Here is a 17,081-nt window from a genome sequence, read left to right on the forward strand (position 1 = left end):
TGCAGGTGTGGGGCACCTGTCTGCTTGCATAGTTCATGTGGGGAAGAACCCATGCAGATGAGATGCTGCTGGCACAGTAGTAGATGTGGGGAAACTGTCAAATTTCTGTCAAATTTCTGAGGGTTGTCTGTGGGTGAGACCACTCTAATGTAGGCTTGATATATTGTGCCTGGTAGTAAGGATTATATGCCTATTACTGTTTGAGGGCTGCTTAGGTGCCCATCTACTATTTCTGGGCTTGGCCAGCCTCCCGGGCTTAAGGCCCCGCCCCTTTGGAAGGCGCAGTCTGCGTGTGGACGCAGCAAGCGCGCTGACGTCTACGCGCACCACCCGCGCCAGAACCCGCCCTCAGGCTTGAACCGCGGTCCCGCGCTGCAGACGTTGATGAGGCTGACGCCAACGGGCTACGGCCGCAGAGCGGGAGGCAGCGCGGGAAGGCAGCGTCGAGGAGCTGGCCTAGCCTGGGGGCCCTGGCCGTGCTCTTCGGGCTGAGCCGCCGCTGCTGCGCACAGTGCGGGGCCGCAGCCGCCCGGCGGTGGGAGCTGGAGAGGCTGGGCGAGATCTGGGGCCCCTGGTGGGTGCGGGAGTGGTCTCTGTGGCCGGGATAGCCTCTGGCCATGATCGATTCCGTGAAACTGCGCCGGGACAGCGCAGCGGACTTCTTCTCGCACTATGAGTACCTGTGCGCGCTGCAGGACTCGGTACCTTTGCCCGCCGTGCGCACCTGCCTCCGCGAGGGCGTTTTGGACTTCAATGCCCACCGCCTGCGGGTGGTGGACTGGGCACCCCTCCTGAGCACCCTCAAGATTAATAAAGATCTGCCCGTGATCTCCATCAAGAGCTTCTTCCAGCCGTGGCTTGGTGAAACAGGTTTGTGCTCCTCGGTGGGTGCCTCGAAATGGGTTTTCAGATAGGTCCAAGGTGGAGCCTGGGCCCTAGAAGAGGCGCTTTGTGCTGGAGGATGTGTGCAGTACCAGCGAGGGGAACCTGGCAAGTTATTGAAGGTCTTAAGGTACCGAGTTCTCATCCGTAACTTGGGCTTAATAAGAAGACCAAGGATAAGTGGTTGCAAGGATTCCCTGAGTTAATGATGTTTGTAGAATGCTTAGCACAGTTTGGGACGTCATTAAATCTTGGACAGTTGTTTCCTCTTTCATTCAATGTCTTTTTTTTTTTTTTTTGCCTGATACAAAAAAAGTAAGCGATTAGGAAATTAATATATTCCAACCCTTTTCTTCATTAAAAAAGTGTGTATGTAAGAATTTTGTAAAGCCCTTTTCAACTATTAGCCACTTAGAGATATAGGGTAATTAGAATCCAGACCCTCCGATTATTCAGAAAACAGGTGAATGACTACATGTGACAAAATGTTATTCCTTCTAGTACTTTTCACATTATAGGGGCTCAAGTCATATTTTCTAAATTGACCTGAAAGAGGCTCACATCTTTCCATTAGTAACCATCAAATGAGTATAAAAGAGATTTTGTTAAAGATGGATGGGGAAAGTAAAGTGTAAATTTATGAATCCAGCCTAATCTGCTTCGTGGGATGTTTGTAGCTAGCTGGGATGCCCTTGTAGTTTTGCCCGCTTCAGGCAGTTGGCTGGGGGAGTGGGAGTGGTAAAGTTTTGGAGTGGGGACACTTGAGAATGATAAACTTGGCTCCCTGCAGGATATATTTAGGATGATCTGTTAGGCAAAATGATTGCTCTTAATGCTTCTGTTCTTTGTTTCTCTTTATTTTTAATTTTTGCAGGTTTTGTATTTGTAAATTCACCATGTTTAATTTAACTCCCCTATCAGTATTTGTGGTGCTTTCATGTTCATTATGGACATATGCAAAGCAGCAAAAAAAAAAAAAAATTTGTCACCCAACATATATGTTATATCTCACTCTTAATACCTTTTTAATAAAGACAGATCTTGTTAAAAAAAATTTTTTTTTAAGTAGTATCATATAACAAAAGTGTACAGATATTAGAGGTGGCCTAGGGTTTGATATATTGTGCCTGGTAGTAAGGATTATATGCCTATTACTGTTTTAGGGCTGCTTAGGTGCCTCTGTGGTCCAAACTACACAGGCTGGGCTGCTCAGTTGCTTCCTAAGGTTACAAGAGGGATTGGGCAGGGCAACCTGTTTTCTTGGGTCTTGGCTGGCAGACCTTAGGACAGGTTGTCGGCTTGCTTCTCAGGGCCACAGGAGAGTGGGCCAGGGTTCCCAACTGTTTCCTAGAAATCTTAGAGGCCTCAACTGCTCAAGGTGAGTTTCTCAACTTCTTCCCAGGGCCAGGTATATGTGAATAGGGCTGTCTGTCTGCGTCCCAGGGGCCTTGGTGGGCTGATTCACTCAGAACAGGCTGCCTGGCTGCTTTCTAGCAACCAAAGATGGATGGGTAGGGTTTGGGGTTGGTGGGCAGGGCTACTGGTTACTTTTCAGGATGTAGCATGGGTGAATAGGGCTACTTTTCTGTTTCTCTGGGTCCTTGATGGACCCAGTGTTTCAGGGTGGGTTGTTTGTTTTACCAAGCCAAGGGTGGGTAGAGGGGACTACCTGTTTCCCAGGAGCCACAGCAGGCCAAGCTTCTCAGGGTGGTTTCCCAGGTGATTCTTGGGACTGTGGGAAGGCAGGTAGGGCCACCTGGCTAGTTCATAGGGCTACGTTGACCAAGTTGCTGAGGGCAGCTACATCTGCTACTGTAGGTAGATCTCAATATGGTGCTTGAATGGGAGAGGGCATAACATGGGCTAAGCTCTTTCTCTGGGGTAAAACAGTATTATAGATTTCCTATCAGCACACCAAACGAGGCTTAGGGCCTGAGGACTGCAGAATTCTCTAGCAGAAAACACTTAAGATTTCTGTGGGATTAATGTCAACTTCTGGGGGCCTCCTGCTTACCATTTCCCTAACAAGCAGAGTCCCTCTTCAGTGTTTCAGGCTGATCTCTAAAGAGATGGGATGTTGGATGCTGTGTGCTTAATTCCATTCTTCATAAGGCTATCATTTGTTTCTATGCTTTGGGATATCCCTGCTGCATCCTTACTGCACTGTGGTGCTCTTCCTCAAACACTCTAGTGGAGCAGCTGTTTCTTTCCTTCCCGCTCCTCTTCCTTTCCCTTCCCCTCCCTTCCCTTCCTTTCCCTCCTTTCATCCTTTCTTTTCCTTTCCTTCTCTCTCTCTCTGCATGTGTATTGACAGCTGTGTCAGACATTGCTAGTCAGACATCTTGCTGATATCACTTTTAACTGTTTCAGATAATAATGTTTGAGCCTTGTTCTCATTGTGGTAGAAGCTGTGGGTATCCATGGTTTCCTAATGCAGGAATCATTAAATTTTCTTTTTGCTTAAACTAGTCCAACCTCCACAAATTGCAATCAAAGAGTTTTTGTCATCAATTATTCTTTAGGTCCCAGGTTTCTTCTGTCTGTATGACTGAATGAAATTTTGATTGAGAATTTCATACTTTTCATGTAATTCTGATAATCACTTTTATAGAATTTCATTTCAAATATGGTTTAATGTTTATTTATAAAACAAAAAGCCCCATGAGCTCTATCAAAGTATTTCATTAATGAGTGTTGAAGTTATTCCCCTTAGTTACATTATCTGTCTACCTATTAATCTAACTTTACTTTTTGGTGTGCAAATTGAGAGTAATGGGGAAAACATAAAGTCAGAAAGATTTTGGAAATAGACATAGTTCCAAAGTATTTTATGTTGATTAAAGGAAACAACCAAAAAGATTTGATGTTCTGGGTGCTGAAGCTTGGGTTTTGGAGAAAAATCTTTTTTTAGAACTATATGATATATAAATTCCCATATATATATGAATTTAAATATTTTAAAACCCCATGAATATAATTTTCTTAAATTAAATACATGCACACGCGCGCACATACACACAACACATACTTTTTAGTAATGATTGAAGTTGTCCTATTAGAAAGAAATAGATATTCATTTTAGGAAATAGAGAAAAATGTTCTTTCACATATTTATTTAGCATCCATTATATTGGAGACATACTCAAAATATAGCAATGAATAACACAGATGTATTGTGTGTTCTTGAGGAGATTAAGTTTTAGCAGCATTAAAAAGAAAACAAAAGTAGCCATAATCCTGCCCCTCTGAAAAAATGCATTTAATATTTCTGTGCACTTCTCTCCAGCTTATGTTTGAGTATGGTATGTGTAGATGCAACACAGATATCACACTCTGCATATAGATTTTGGGTTTTATTTTTTTCCTTTAGTTTTTTTTTTTTTATCTTGAATCTTAAGCAGTTAACATTCTTTAGAAGCATTGTTGTTTTTAATGGCCATAGTAAGTCATATATATTTACTTTTGAAATGTTATTACAGCAGTGAGTAGTTTGTCTGTAAACACTTGTCTACACCTTAATTATTTCATAAGATGCATTCTTAGGAAAGAAATGAATGGCTAAGAAGATAGGAGCATATTAAAGGTACTTTTAAATAAATATGAGTTTTTTTCCATAAGGAGTGAATTATATTAGATTTCTGCAAAAGAAAACTTAGAAAATGTTTATCTCACTTCACCTTTGGCATCACTAAATATTGATGCACATTTTTGTTTTTTGCTAGGATATTTTTTTTTTTCTGATCTTCGTTTTTGTTACCTTCCAGTTGTCTGTTCTATAGTCATAGCCTTGGGTTTAGAGCAATGTCAAACTCAAAAGACACAATGAGTTTCATCCAGCTTTAAGTAAGTTTCGCAATAGGAAAAATACAGGTGGAGAAGAAAGCAACATCATAAAAAAGATTTTGTGATGTTCAGGCACAGATTATAATTTCCTACTTAATATATTCCCAGTGATGAGAAATGGAGCTGGGGGATAAACCATTTCAAGAGTCTCATTGAGTTGTTTTATGTAGTAAATGAGTTAATATATGAAGAGCAATTAATTTCTGGCACCTGACAACTGTATTAGATACTATTTTATATTCTTGCTGCATCAGAGAATGTTACAAATTTCATTTCAGCTATTATAGTTTAGAAGACTCGAGAGGAGGATGAAAGTCAGTTGTCTTTATATATTTGCTTACTGTCTTCTGTCTTCTCTCCTGATGTTAACATGATTCTTATGTATATTTTTTTATATCATTCTGAGATGTTCCTTTAGCCATTTAAAAAAGGATGGGTCTTCTGGTAACAAATTCTCTTGGCTTTCTTTCATCTGATAATGTATTGATTTTTGCTTCATTCCTAAAGGATATTTTCAGTGAATATAGGATTCTTGTTTCAGAACTATTTTATTTCTTTTTTTTTTTTTTAAAAGAGGGAGAGAGAGAGAGAACTTTAATATTTTTATTTTTCAGTATTTGGCGGACACAGCACCTTTGTCTGTATGTGGTGCTGAGGATCGAACCCGGGCCGCACGCATGCCAGGCGAGCGCGCTACCACTTGAGCCACATCCCTAGCCCAGAACTATTTTATTTCAACATCTAAAAAATATTGTGCTGCTTCCTTCTGGTCCTCGTGGGTTTTTTTTTTTTTTTTTTTTTTTTTTTTGTCAGAAGTAAAAGATTTTTATTTACTACAGACACCTCTGAAAAGAGATCTAATAGAGAAAATATACAAAGCATTTAAGAGTTTCATCTCCAGAGCACCTGAGTCTGACTGAGGCGCCGAAGCCTCTCCAAGGCTCAGGGCTGGAGATGGTAGCATATAGAATGTCAGTAAAAACATGCAAAAGTGAGAAGGATAAGGAAACACACTGCATGCCCTCCAGCAGAGGGGTGGATTCGGAACAGGGGGCAGGGTGCACAAGTACCAGGTGGCTCTCCCTCCCCCTCATCTCTACAAGGCTGGGCTTAGAGAAAGCAAGAGTTCCCCCTACTCCAAGAGCCGGCATCTCACGGACAAGGGACCCCCTGCGCTATGCCCCGCTGTTCCGGCCTGGCCGTGGGACCCGGCTTGTGCTCCCAGGTGCCAGGCTGGGGGCCCTGGCTCCTCACTTCTTTGGTTCCACTCAGAGAACAGTTGTGCTTGACAGACTCATCCCACCCCCAAGCTCCAGGCTCCTGCTGGTGGGCAAAGGCACTGACAGGAGTCCTGGGGAGTCCCCAGGACAGCCACCTTCCCTTGTGCTCTGGTGGGGTCCGTCCCTGGGCACATGCCCCCTCTTCAGCCTACACCCCAGCGCTGGGAATCAGCAGAGGAAGTTGTGCCCTGGGAAAAAGCCTTTGAGGGCTTTCCCAACTGGGCCGGTGTTTCAGAACCTCAAGTCCCACCCTGCCAGGCCCCTCCCTCAGGTCCTTCCCCTTGGCCCAGCCATTGGGGACCCAACTTCAAGACGGTGGGTCACAGAAACCATCTTGGGTGTCCCCTCCTCCCCCACCCCTGAGAGGTCAGCAGAGGCGGGGGCCTCGAGAGGTCACGGCCCTGGTACCGGTGACCGGCAGGGCTGGAAAGGAAGGGTGGACATGTCACATCTATGGAAAGGTGTCCAAAGAACAAGCTAAGCAAGGGAGAGAGAGAAGGGCCAGAGAGTGGCCGGAAGGAGAAAGAAGAGGGCAGGGGCGGGCCTGGAGGAGGAGGGCCTCACACCACCCCACAGATGAGGGTCTCCACCACGAAGGTGTTCTCGAAGTGGCGGATGGCGTTACAGTTCTTGGCCCCGCGCTTGTTGATCCTCCTCCGGGTAGCCCGGCGCCGCAGCCGGTATGTGTCCTTCCCACTGCACAGGTGGTAGATGAAGGAGCCCAGGGCCTCCTTGTCACTGACGTGCTCGGTCACCACCATCTCCTCCTGCATGATGTACGTCTGCGGGAGGTAGGTCCCTCTCTTCACATTCATGAGGAGCTCCCAGAAGTTGCGAGGGGGCAGCACGATGGTGGTGTTGAGCTCGATGACATAGCACTTGTCCAGGGAGATGTCGTGGTAGGTGGTGAGACCCCGCTGGAAGTCGTGGATGATGTCTGCAGGGTCCCCACCACCAAACTGGGGCACGGGAACATTGATGCGCTCGTAGTTCTCTTCGAGGTAGATTTTCACATCCTCCTCCAGCTCCATCCGAGTCCGGACCTGGGAGGACAGCGAGTCCTCGTAGAGCACGCCACAGTGGAAGAAGTTGTCTCGGGCCAGCTGAGCAAGAAAGAAGTATCTGTAGATGTAGACAGAGGCGAAGACGAGGCCCATGAGCAGCACGACTGTGCCCATGGACAGGTAGCACACGCCCAACGAGCCCCCCTTCTTGGAGTGGTGGTAGGGGGGTCGCTCCTTCCTAGCCGGCGTCAGCAGGATCTCAGCGGCTGGAGCCGGCGCCGGGGCCGGGGCGGGGCCGATGCCGAAGCCTTATCGGCCTTGTTGCCCTTGATGCCGGCCACGGCAGGCTGGAAGCTGATCTTCACCATGGCTGCGCCGGGCCCGCCTACAGCCTCCGCCTGTGCAGCCTCTGTCTGTGCAGCCTCTGTCTGTGCAACCGCCGCTCCGTGCGCTGCCTCCTCGTGGTTTCTAATGAGGAATTAACTGCCTTGGAATTGTTTTTTTCACTAAAAGTGTCATTTCTCTGTTTTTCTACTTCTTTGCTGAATACTCAGTTTTTTTCATTTAAGTGCATTTGTTGGAGCATTTTACATTGTTGGAGTTAAACTTTTTGTTGTTGTTGTTAAATAATCCTCTGACCTGTTTTTCATCTTGATGTTGGCATGTACTGAGTTTCCTTTTTCTTTCTTTTTTTTTCAAGAAATAATGAGTTATTTCTACATCTTTACATATTGTGACTTCAGGAAAGCTATTACTGTCTAAAAGTTTTCTGTCTGGCAAGGTTACCCTTTACTAGTCCTCTAGCTATAGAGAATAGGTTTATGCCATTTCTTTTTAAAGTGTTGGTATCCTTCATCATTTACTTGTTTTTAGCTTCAAATTTGGGATATATCAGGTAATAAGAAAACTAAGAGAACTCACCACCCCCATTGGGTCCTGAGGTCATTTGCTTGCTTGCTTTTCTCTTTCAGAGTTTTCTTATATTTGCTTAATGAAAAACATCCAAGGTTTTAAAATAGTTCTTAGCAGAAAGAATAAGAAAAGTACATATATTTACTGTTTTTTTCTGTTCTCAGAAGTGGAACTTGACTGACTTCATAATATTTTGTGTGTGCCCTCTTGAAAAATAATAGCCGTCCTTCACCTAGTATTTTGCTAACATGGTATATGTGAAGATAAACTCTTTTATTTTCTATCTGGGCAATGATTGAACCCATTTCTTGCTGAAATGTGGGTAGATGTATTTAGTTCCCAGCATAAATTCTAGTATCTAACATCTATATCCTGCGATTCTGTGCCAATAGTAGGCATTAAATAAGTTGGTTCTTCTAGTGAATGCACAATGTTATTATCTCTTAGCTTCAAGTCTGATTCTTTGTCAGTGTTAATGGAGTTATACTTTAATCTTCTAAGATAAACTCTTAAAGGAATCTTTAGTCTCTTCTCCATACACTATAAAATTATGGAATCATACCACTCAGGCAGGATGTAATATATGACTTCTAATCATTACCTACATTTTGCCTCCTCAATCCTCTTTTGGGAATTGATGAGTATAAAAAGAGTGTGGAGTCAGAGGAAGAGAATTATGAAATATTATGGTTGTCTCATATCACTTTCCATGTGGTTGAAGAATAACTAATCATCCTTTATTATTATTATTTATTATTTTTTGGATTGGATGTAAGCATATTTCTCTAAGCCAAAGGGACAGAGAGTGGGTGAGAAAGAAAACTCTAACCTTCAGGAAGGGTGTCCTCATTTTCAGAGTGATGCATTGATCAATTATTGACTATTTGCTCTATTCATCTTCATTTTTTTTAATAGTTTAAGGAAATTCCTTTCAGATTTAGACAACAATCAGCTTTTAGCATTGCTGTTTCTAATCTCTGTTTCTGAGTTCTTAAAGGTATTTTAAGAGAAGGGAGCAGCAGCCAGCCTGATGTCATTTAAAACTAGAATCTCCCAGACTAAGCTAATCTTAAGGAAAATTTAAAACTAAGTCTAAATGAAGGCAAATTTTTAAAAATCCAATTGAACAATTAAATTGCTAAAATAATGTCTTCATTTAAAAATCAGTGACATACAAAAATGATTTTATTGTTTGAGTTTTTAAGCATTTTCAAATCTGTGAATCAAGTTTCTCTTGGTGCTTGAGTAGATGCCATCTGCTGATCTGTAACTGAGCCAGTTTTTACATTTGGGCCTAAATTTAATATTTAATTCAGATAGATTAAATGTGCATATCTTTATACAGCAATGAAACATTTGTAGATTTTTATTTTAATACTTTTAAAAAATTGCGTATATTTATTAGTAGTAACTTACATAGAGTTCTTCAAAATATTGTTTTATATAAAACCTATCCTAGAGGTATCAGTTAACTATTGGTATATTGAAACAAACAACAACTTAAAATCTTAACAGTAATCAGAAGCTTAAAGCAATTGAATCTAAAACTCAATGAGTGGTTTCTTCTGACTGAATTGATCTCAATGAGGCTCATGTGCTCATGGTCAGCTGTGAATTGGCTAGGTGAATGCCCATCTTGGCTGTGCCCATCTTGGCTGTGCTTTTTCTTATGTCTGGGGCCTTGCCTGGGACACTGTATGGACTTTCCTGTGTCCATGTGTCTCATCCTCCAGCAACCCAGCCCAGGCATGTTCTTGTGGTGAAGGCAGGTTGAAAGCATGGGAGAGTGAGCCAATGAACTCAGAAAATGTATCACAACTCTTGAGGCCTAAACTTGGAACTGGTAAAATGTTACTTCCTTTACATTTATTTTGTTGGTCAAGCAAGTCATAGGGTTGATGAAATAGGCTCCATACCTTGATAGAAGGTCTACAAAGTAACCTTCAAAGGTTGAATATATAGGGAGGGGTGAATACTTACCTTCATTTTCCCAGTCAGTCCATTCTTAGGAAGGGGCATTTATTATACCAGGCTTCTTTTTATTGCACTAGTTGTTTTTTCTACTTACCCACACAGTGTATGAGTTTGAATGTTTTTAGTAAGTGGGAAAAACATTTGTGCCTCAGGGTGTGTCATGGTCCTCAATTGCTGATCGAGGTAGCTGTCATGAAATCATATTCTTTTTATATAATGAGTACTTACTAGTTTTTCACAAAATCAGCTTTAGAGAAACAGAATTGAAAAAAGCAGATTTTATACAATTGGAAATTTCTGGTATTTTTCAAGTGCTGTCATTATAGAATATCTTATGAAGGTGAAGAAAGACATTTTACATTGCTTTATCAGTTCATTTGTTTTGACTGTTAGTCTCAGAGAACTGGGGTGATAATATTATAGCGTTATATTAACTCTAGTTATCAGGGTCTTAACTTTACTTCATATCCTGTATCCTACAAAAATTATTAGTGTTGTTAGAGATTCTTTTTGGAAATAAAGTTTCAGGATAAGATTTAAAACATAAAAAAAAGAAAGAAAGAAAGAAACTATCTTAAATACAGGGTATAACTTCTTGCTTAAAAAACATACCTAATCTCTATATTCAAATGAAATCTAGATGTCTTTTCCAAACCAATACTAGAAATGTTCAGAAGGACATTTTATAAATAAAATACAGTTATTTCTGTTAACAAAAAAAAAAAAAAAAAAAAAAGATTTAAAACAGGGTGCGTTCTTCCTGACATGGAAATTTTTGTAAGAGCCTGCTCATCCTTTGTTGTTGCCCTTGCCTTTATGGACCTGGAGATAGATGAAAAAGATAAAATTGTCATTGAGTTGTGGCAGCTTCAAGCTGTCCTGTTTGTTTGTCCCCAAATCCCCCTGTGCCAACTCCAAAATCTCCTCTTGCCAAAATTAGGTTTGGAAAAATAACATATTTCATATTTGACATATGCTTGAAATTAACAGGAAATGCAGCCAAGATTTGGAAATTAACAAGGAAAAGTTATTTCTGAAAATATTTGAGAGCCAAAGAAGTGTTTGGCTTAAAACATTAGGGCTTTTATCGTTTAGTAAGTAAATAATAATAATAATAATAATATATAAGAAGGAATAGTTAAAAATTTCTTTCTTTTAATATATAAATATTTTTTATTTAGAATCCTTTTGTCACACACACACAAAATTAAATGAGTAGTCAAATATACTAATCTCCTAATGATCTGATAAATCTTACTCTCTATGACTTTTTTGAAGTCATGTATTTCTGTTTTCCATATGCAAGAAAGGATTTACCACTGATTTGCTACCTGTAATATAGGAATTATTGAAGGGACCCAGGACAAAAATCAAATCTTCCCTTTCTAATACAGAGCACTATTTGGACCTGACTTCATGGTAAACACATTATTATTTCTATACTAAGTATGGAATTATCTTCTGTAGCAACTTACCTCTTTGGATTAACTTAATTCAAGGCAGAGAACATTGACTAGGCAATCTGTATATAACAAGTCAGTGAGGTGTTAAAGAAGGATATAGGAGATTTGCTAACTGTGTTCTCCGACCACAAGAGATTTAAAATCTAACTGAGGAGAACAGGGTTCTTAAATAGGAAGGGGGTTTTTCTTGCCAGGACCCCATGTATAGGACATGCCTTCCTTAAGAGTTGTTGAATAATATATAAGAAGGTAAAGGCCTATCTGGGTTAAGAACCTTTGAGTTTGTTGATTTCGTGAGTTGCAGCTGGATTCATGGAAATGAGACAGTGTATGTTCTCTGCTGAAAATTTCACATTTTGAAGAGGATTTTATAAATTAGTGGAAAACCTGCTCTTTTATTTTGTATTGCAATGTCTTCCTTGTTTGTTTCTTTGCATAATTATGAGATGGGGTATTCTCAAGAGGATATTAGCCTGACACAATGATTTCTGCCACTGAAATAGAGGTATTTGTTTTGGGAGGTTGCCTCTCATTTCCTCTGCGTATGTTCTTAGCCTCGTGTTTCATTGAGATGGAGTCTGGTATCTTGTGATCAGAAAAGCTACCAGAATTATGAAACTCTAACAGTTCACTTGAGGAAAAGTGAGCTTGTCTCAACCAAGTGCAGGATATTACTAGGTAGCTTGTTTATAGATATGGAATTTTAAGATTCTAAAAACTATAAGATGATCTAGTTGTAGCATAGTGAAGAACTACTAAACATGATCCTTTCCCTACTACTTTAGCAAGGAATCCAGTAGAGCATTTAATTTTTTTTTCCTTGATGATACCAAAGCAGTGAGTGGCATTTGCAAATTGGATCAGGTAGTTACCACTGTTGACATCATCAGGCCCCTAACTTTTAAATATAAAATAGAGCTAATAAAAATACCTTTCAGAATTGAAATATGCCTTTATTGCAGTAATATATAGGTAAACTTTTTTTGTTTTTTTTTAATAGTGCAAGAAATAGCTAATAAACTTGCAAAAAGTAGAAGCACCCCAAAACCATACTTAACTCATGTTTCCTCTGGAATAACTACATACAATGCACTTTGAGAGTAAATGCACTGACTATCAAAGAGCTTTTTGTCTTATAGAAAAATTAATAGAATAATTTAGTATCTAAAACCTCAGATGAAAAGTGACAAACAACGTGAGGAAATTATTAACAATGATTCAGATAATCAATGGATCACTTTCTTTGGAGGCCATCTGGAAAGGCTTCTTTGTGAGGCAAGATTTGTCAGGCTGTTTGAAGTGGGCCTCAAGGGACATAGTGGATTTCAACAGGTAAAGATAGAGAAAAGAGGTAGGAGGATATTCTAGACATGGGGATGGAAGTGAATAGCGTTATATAGGTGAAGGTGGTGAAAGCAGACTCCTAAAAGTTGGAAGAAAGAGAACTATGGTTTATATTGGTAGCCATCTGGAAATCCCGTCTTCCTGGGAAATGCAGGATTGGGGTTTAGGTAGGAGAGAAGGAAATAATGAAGTTGTAAAAAGAGAGGCAAACTGTGATAAGAAGTGAGAGAAGTGGAGAACCAATACCATGGTTAAGGGGTATCAAGGAATACAACAAAGACCAAACAAACTTAAAGAAACAAAGCTGATTCTTTGTCTGATTGTCAGGCAGGGAACATGCACCAGTGAAGAAATTCATCGAGGGGACACAGAGGGGAATGTGTTATTAAAGGGGTATAATGATGGTTGTGATAATTAAACTAGCATTTTGGATAGGATAGAATCACTTTTTTGGTCTGTATGTGTTTGATTAAAAAATTTCCATTATTCATTGGTTAGAAAATGGTCTTTGATTAGTCTAGAAGGTTTTGGCATCCCAGGGTCATTCAGAGTTTATGGTTATATATCAGCTTCAATTCTTTAGGAACAGTTGTGATGAAATAGGGCAGTAGATTTTGATATCTCTTATGCAAGTGTTACTATACACAGAAAATTTCTATTTATATGAGTTAGAAGAGAAAAGATGAATGAAGCTACTTGATTTGGTTAGTAATATGATTTTTGCTTGTCTTTTGCTTTTTCTTGTCTCATAATAAATCTGTTTTTGATTTTAAGACATTTTCTTGAGTGACCACTACTAAATTTAATGCTCCATTCATTAAAGTTTTTAAAAATTAGTTTTATTGAAATATAACTCCATACTATGTAATTCATTTATAGTATACAATACAGTGGTTTTTAGTTACCAGTTTGAGAATATTTTCATCATCTCAAAATCCTGTTTTCTTTAGCTGTCATTCTCTTTTTTCTTCCCTTGGCCTAAGCAACCACTAGTCTACTTTCTATCTCTATAGATCTTTCTGTTCTGGAATTTCATATAAGTAAAATCCCATAATATTTGGTATTTTATGACTGGTTTCTTTGAATCATCCCAATGTTTTCAAAGTTTATCCATGTTGTAGCATGTATCAGTGTTTTATATGGCCAAATAATATTCCATTGTAAGGACAGCTGAATTTTGTGAATCCATTTATCATTTGATGGACATTTGGTTGTTTTTACACTCTCACTATTCTGAATAATGTTGCTATAAAAATTCACGTTCAAGTTTCTATGTGAACATATGGGTTTAGTTATCTTGGCCATATACATAGGAGTAGAATTGTTGGGTAATATTTTAACTCTGTGTAATTGTTTGAGTATATGAAATACTTTTTTCCAAAGTGGCCATACTATTTTATGTTCCCAACACTGTATGAGGCTGCTGATTTGCCACATTCTTGACAATACTTATTATCTGAATTTTTGATTCTAGCTTTCTAGAAGAGTGAAGTGGTATCTCATTGTGGTTTTCATTTCCATGATGGCTAATGATGTTGAGCATATTTTCATTTGCTTATTGGCCATTCGAATATCTTCTTTGGAGAAATGTTCTTTAAAATCCTTTGCTTATTTTTAAATTAAATTATTTATCTTTGTATTATTGAGTTCTAAGTATTCTTTGTATACATCAGACATATGATTTTCAAATATAATTAATTCTCATTATTTGTGAATTCCATATTTGCAAATTTGCCTGTGAACTAAATGTATTTTTAACTCCCTGTATTTTCTCCCATTGTCTGTGTTAGCTTTTTACTTTCTTGATAATGCAATTTAAAACACAAAAGTTTAAAATTTTGATGACATTCAATTTGCATATTTTTTTTTTTTTTGCTTTTGATTTTGGTGTAATATCTAGGGAGCCCTTCATTAAATCCAAGGTCATGAAGATTCACCTTTATGTTTCTGTCTAAAATTTTTATTTGTTTATTTATTCTTTATCATCCTGTGGGTTGAACCCAGGGCCTTACACATGCTAGAAAGTACACTACCACTAAGCTATACTTCTAGCCCTGTCTTAAAGTTTCAGTTTTAGCTCTATTTATTTATTTATGACAGTGGGATGCATTACAATTCTTATTACACATATAGGCAGCTTTAGCTCTTACATTTAGTTCTTTGAAACATTTTGAGTTAATTTATATGGTGTAAAGCAACTTTACTTTCTTTAATTTTAAATTTTCACAAGTGGCTAGCTAGTAGTCTTAACACTGCTTATACTACTTGATGGAAAAAATATTCGTTCTTCATTGAATCATTGCCAAAAATCCTGGCACTATTTTTGAAAATCAGTTGGCCATAAACGTAAGGATTTTTTTTTGTACTCAATTCTATATGTCTGTTCTTAAGCCAGGACCAGACTGTCATGTTTACTGTTACTTTGTAGTAAAGTTTGAAACTTGAGAAGTGAGAGTTCTGTTTTGTTCTTTTAAAAGATTATGTTGGCTCTTCCAAACCTCTTGCAATTTCAGGTGAAATTTAGAATCAACTTGTCAATTTCTATAAAGAAATTTAGTGGGATTCTGATGGGAATTGCATTGGATCTATGTATCAGGTTGGTAAATATTGCCATCTTAACAATGTGAAGTCTTTCAATCCATGAACATGGTATGTTTCCTCCAATTATTTAGATCTTATTGATTTTCTTTAATCAATGCTGTATAAATTTCAGAGTATAAAAGTTTTGTAATTATTTTCCTAAATGTATTTATGACTATTTTATTCTTTTGGATGCTGTTATAAATGGAGTTTGTAAAGTATTTCTTGATTGTTTATTGCCCCCTGTCCAATCTTAATTGTGTATAGTCTCTTAACATGTTTTTGTATTGCATACTTCTGGACCCTAATTAATTCTGCTTCCTCTCTCTAGAATGTCTTCCCTCTCCAAGTCTCATTGTTTAATTCTTACACAGTGTGGTTGGTAAAGGAAATTGATGTAGCCACTATGGAAAATAGTATGGATGTTCTTCAAAAAATTAAAAATAAACCACCATATGATCTAACAATCCCACTTCTGGGTATATATGCAAAAGAACAGAAATTAGTATGTTCACTTCCATATTCATTGTAACATTATTTACAATAGTTAAGATATGGAAATAATCTAAGTGACATTTGAATGAATGAATAACAAAAATGTGGTACATATACTCACACTACAAAATATTATTTCATATTTTTTTTAGAAAAGGAAATCCTGTCAATTATGATGACATGGATGAAATTGGAGGATACAAAGCTAAGTGAAATAAGCCAGGCATGAAAAGACAAATACTGCATAATCTCACTTATATCCGGAATTTTAAAAAGTTGATCTTAAAGAAACAGGGAGTAGAATGGTGGCTGCCAGTTTGCTGGAATATGTGGGAAACAGGGAGATGTTGGTTACATGATGAAAAGTTTCATTTATTCAGGATGAGTACACTCAGGAGAGCTAATGTACAGCATGGTGAACAGTTATGCATTTGTTAGCTCATTGTGGTAATCATTTCATAATGCATACGAATATAAAAATTGCATTGTAGACCATATATATATATATATATATATATATATATATATACACATATAATTTTAAATTTGTCAATTATACTCAGTAAAGATGGGTGGAAAAGACTCACCATATTTCCTAAAAGGAAAGGTAGAGAGCAGTGGAGAGGTGAGGAGAGGAGAGGAAAGGGAAAGTTAATAGTTCACAGTTTTCTTTATTACACTCGAATATACAGATACCTTAGGGGAACCTAGTTCAATTGCTAGGTGCCTGGATTTTTAAAATGGAATCTTTGGGTCCAAATCACAATTCTACCATTACCTTGACATCACCTATGATTTAGGGAATGTTATTTAACTTCTCTATTTTTCTATCATACAATAAGAACAAGGTGTATAACTATTTGCATTAATTTCTTTATTTCATAGGTTTGGTGAGAAGTCTGTATATATTAATATGGGTATAGTTCCTAGCCCATCATAATTCTTTATTATTTTTATCTACCCAGTTTTAAAATCCATGCTGTTTATACCAACATGGAAACATAGTACTTACACAGACTGTGCTTGATACATATCTGTTACTAGAAAAGCTGTGGTGATGGTGGTAGTGGTAGTTGTTGTGGAAGCTATTTCAGCTGGAACTGAGTCTCAAGGAAAACATCAAATGCTTTTATTTTCTAATGAAAGTGTCAGGGTAAGATTCAGTTACTTGATCTAAGCCAAATGTCAAGCTTTTCTATCCATCCTCTGAGAGCACCACTATTGGAAATGACTGCCCTTTCATTAAATACACTTTTATGCTACAATTTCTTATTTTTTCATGGCCATCTGTACTGAGAATTCAG

The 17,081-nt window shown here is 38.5% G+C and overlaps 2 protein-coding genes across 5 annotated transcripts in view; one reads left to right on the forward strand and one right to left on the reverse strand.

Moving 5' to 3' along the window:
* The first annotated feature begins 379 nt into the window (after positions 1-379).
* The window catches only part of LOC308642610 (centrosomal protein of 78 kDa-like), an 845,412-nt gene continuing 828,710 nt past the window's right edge, over positions 380-17,081 (forward strand). For all 4 annotated transcript variants that reach the window (XM_081281737.1, XM_081281735.1, XM_081281736.1 and 1 more), the window contains exon 1: positions 380-870. In XM_081281737.1, coding sequence (XP_081137863.1) covers positions 618-870 — 253 coding nt within the window. In that variant the 5' untranslated portion in view covers positions 380-617. The remainder of the gene's footprint in view (positions 871-17,081) is intronic.
* On the reverse strand, positions 6,420-7,445 carry LOC308640750 (integral membrane protein 2C-like). The gene is given in 2 exon segments (XM_081278584.1): positions 6,420-7,300; positions 7,303-7,445. Coding segments are annotated over 2 exon segments (810 nt in total). The 5' UTR covers positions 7,378-7,445; the 3' UTR covers positions 6,420-6,565.

This window comes from Spermophilus citellus (genome assembly GCF_964194105.1).
Source record: "Spermophilus citellus genome assembly, chromosome: 2".
NCBI lineage: Eukaryota > Metazoa > Chordata > Mammalia > Rodentia > Sciuridae > Spermophilus > Spermophilus citellus.